The sequence below is a fragment of the Mandrillus leucophaeus genome, unplaced genomic scaffold (genome assembly GCF_000951045.1).
Source record: "Mandrillus leucophaeus isolate KB7577 unplaced genomic scaffold, Mleu.le_1.0 Scaffold62, whole genome shotgun sequence".
NCBI lineage: Eukaryota > Metazoa > Chordata > Mammalia > Primates > Cercopithecidae > Mandrillus > Mandrillus leucophaeus.
The window spans coordinates 3,476,925-3,478,641 of NW_012106697.1; the positions used below are offsets into that span (position 1 = coordinate 3,476,925).

General features: G+C 49.6%; 1 protein-coding gene across 1 annotated transcript; it reads right to left on the bottom strand.

The window, feature by feature from the left end:
• Positions 1-527: 527 nt before the first annotated feature.
• On the bottom strand, positions 528-1,711 carry LOC105553940. The gene has a single exon (XM_012000134.1). It carries the CDS (start codon positions 1,408-1,410, stop codon positions 970-972), a length of 441 nt encoding a protein of 146 aa, XP_011855524.1. The 5' UTR covers positions 1,411-1,711; the 3' UTR covers positions 528-969.
• Positions 1,712-1,717: the final 6 nt, after the last annotated feature.

Here is a 1,717-nt window from a genome sequence, read left to right on the forward strand (position 1 = left end):
TATCTGGAGCCCAAATCAAATCTAAATGTGTCCACCTCTAAAATGGGGATAATCTTCATGTTTCTTTTCCTTTTACAGATATAAATGCAATTTCATTGTCTTGACCATTAGGAATTCTCTGAAGGTCTGTTACTACATAAATTCTGTGAACTCCGAACAGCAGAGTTCAAACTTGATCAGAACAAAAAAGGCTAGAGAGTGGCAACTCTCCTTTCCGTCATTTTAACGGCTTTTGCATGACCAAATGTTTCCTGTGCCAATCAGTGGGGAAGAAGCAGCGAGCTTGTCTCTTAATTGCTTTAGAGTTCTGTTTGTCTATTTAGCGTTTCTTTTTGAAGTCTGAAGATTTATGGAACAATAAACGTCATTTAATGCTGCGTGCTGTCTTGGATTCCTCACTGGTTTTAGAATTTGGGTAAAACTACTTAGCTGAAAGTTTAACAAATTTGAAATTACAAATATTTTAGAATAGAAAAGTTCACCTCAGTGACATAAAATTATGGCAGCAGCAAAGTTTGTTACTTTGTTTTTTTTTTAAGTAATAAGATGTAGACATTTTAGTATAACAAATGTTTTCAACTTGTTTGGGAAAAAATAAACTAGGAAGCAAGGTTTAAATAAGAATGGTTTGGTTTGATTCTGAATGATGTTGTTAGTACACCACAATGCAAACGCTGGCTATGCATTTGGGCCAATTTAGACAAGTCCACAGCAATGCACATTCGCTCAGTAGTGTGAGAGATTAATTGTAGGCAGGTCCCATCTTTTTTACAGTATTCAAACATTCAACCTTAAGACCCCATAAGGGCGTCTCATTCCACCGAGAACTAGAGAAGCTTGACTTGTGTGATCACCTCCTTATTCAAGGACTGGGGCGGAACACAGATCCGGAGGAGGGGGCTTCTCTGCACCAAGCGCAAAGCCTACCTTCCAGAAGGCTGGCTGCACAAGCGGCCGCCCTAAAGGCGGTCAAAGCGGGCGAATTCGCCGCGATGCCTTCCTTCCCTCACTCCGGCCCACTCTGGTTGCTCCTGCCCAGGTGCTCCAAGCTCTCCAGAGGTTCTGGTGATTTAAAGTTTCCGCGTCACGCCCAGACTGCGCTAAGAGCAAATACCACCCCTTTCCCCTTCTAGGACCCCTCCCGTGAAGTCTGTGCCAACCCCGAGCCTCTTCACCTTCGAGATTGGCCGCAGATACCCCGACGGAATGGCCTGGGGAGCCGAAAGCCGTCCCCAGCCCGGGACAGCTACTGCCCAAGCCGCTCAGGCCAGCCTCGCACAGTAGCGCGTCTCCTTCCCGCGACTCCCTCGCCGGCCTGCGAACCCGCAGGGGAGGCGGAGGTCGGTTCAAACCCTGCGAGAGCCCCTGCCCAGCGCCGAGTCCTGCACACGGTGGAAAGTCCTTTCGCATTAGCGGGCAGGATTAAACGACTTCACACCACGAGGTGCAAGACTGGGCTTCGGGGCCTTCCTCGGTGTTGCTATTTTAAAAGAAGCTGCTCAGTAACCCAGAAGAAGATGACGGGGGACGGTGGTGTAGACCCGGCTGGAGAGGAGTCCAGGGCCTGGGAGGCGCCCCTCAGACCGAGGGGCTGGGGACCCTGAAGCTGGGCGTCCAGAACCCGCTAGCGCTGCTCCCGGCATTGTCCCGCCTGGGGCAGGCGTCCGGTCCCTCGGCAGTGCCGGCCAGCACGTAGTAGCTGCTGAATAAATAAATG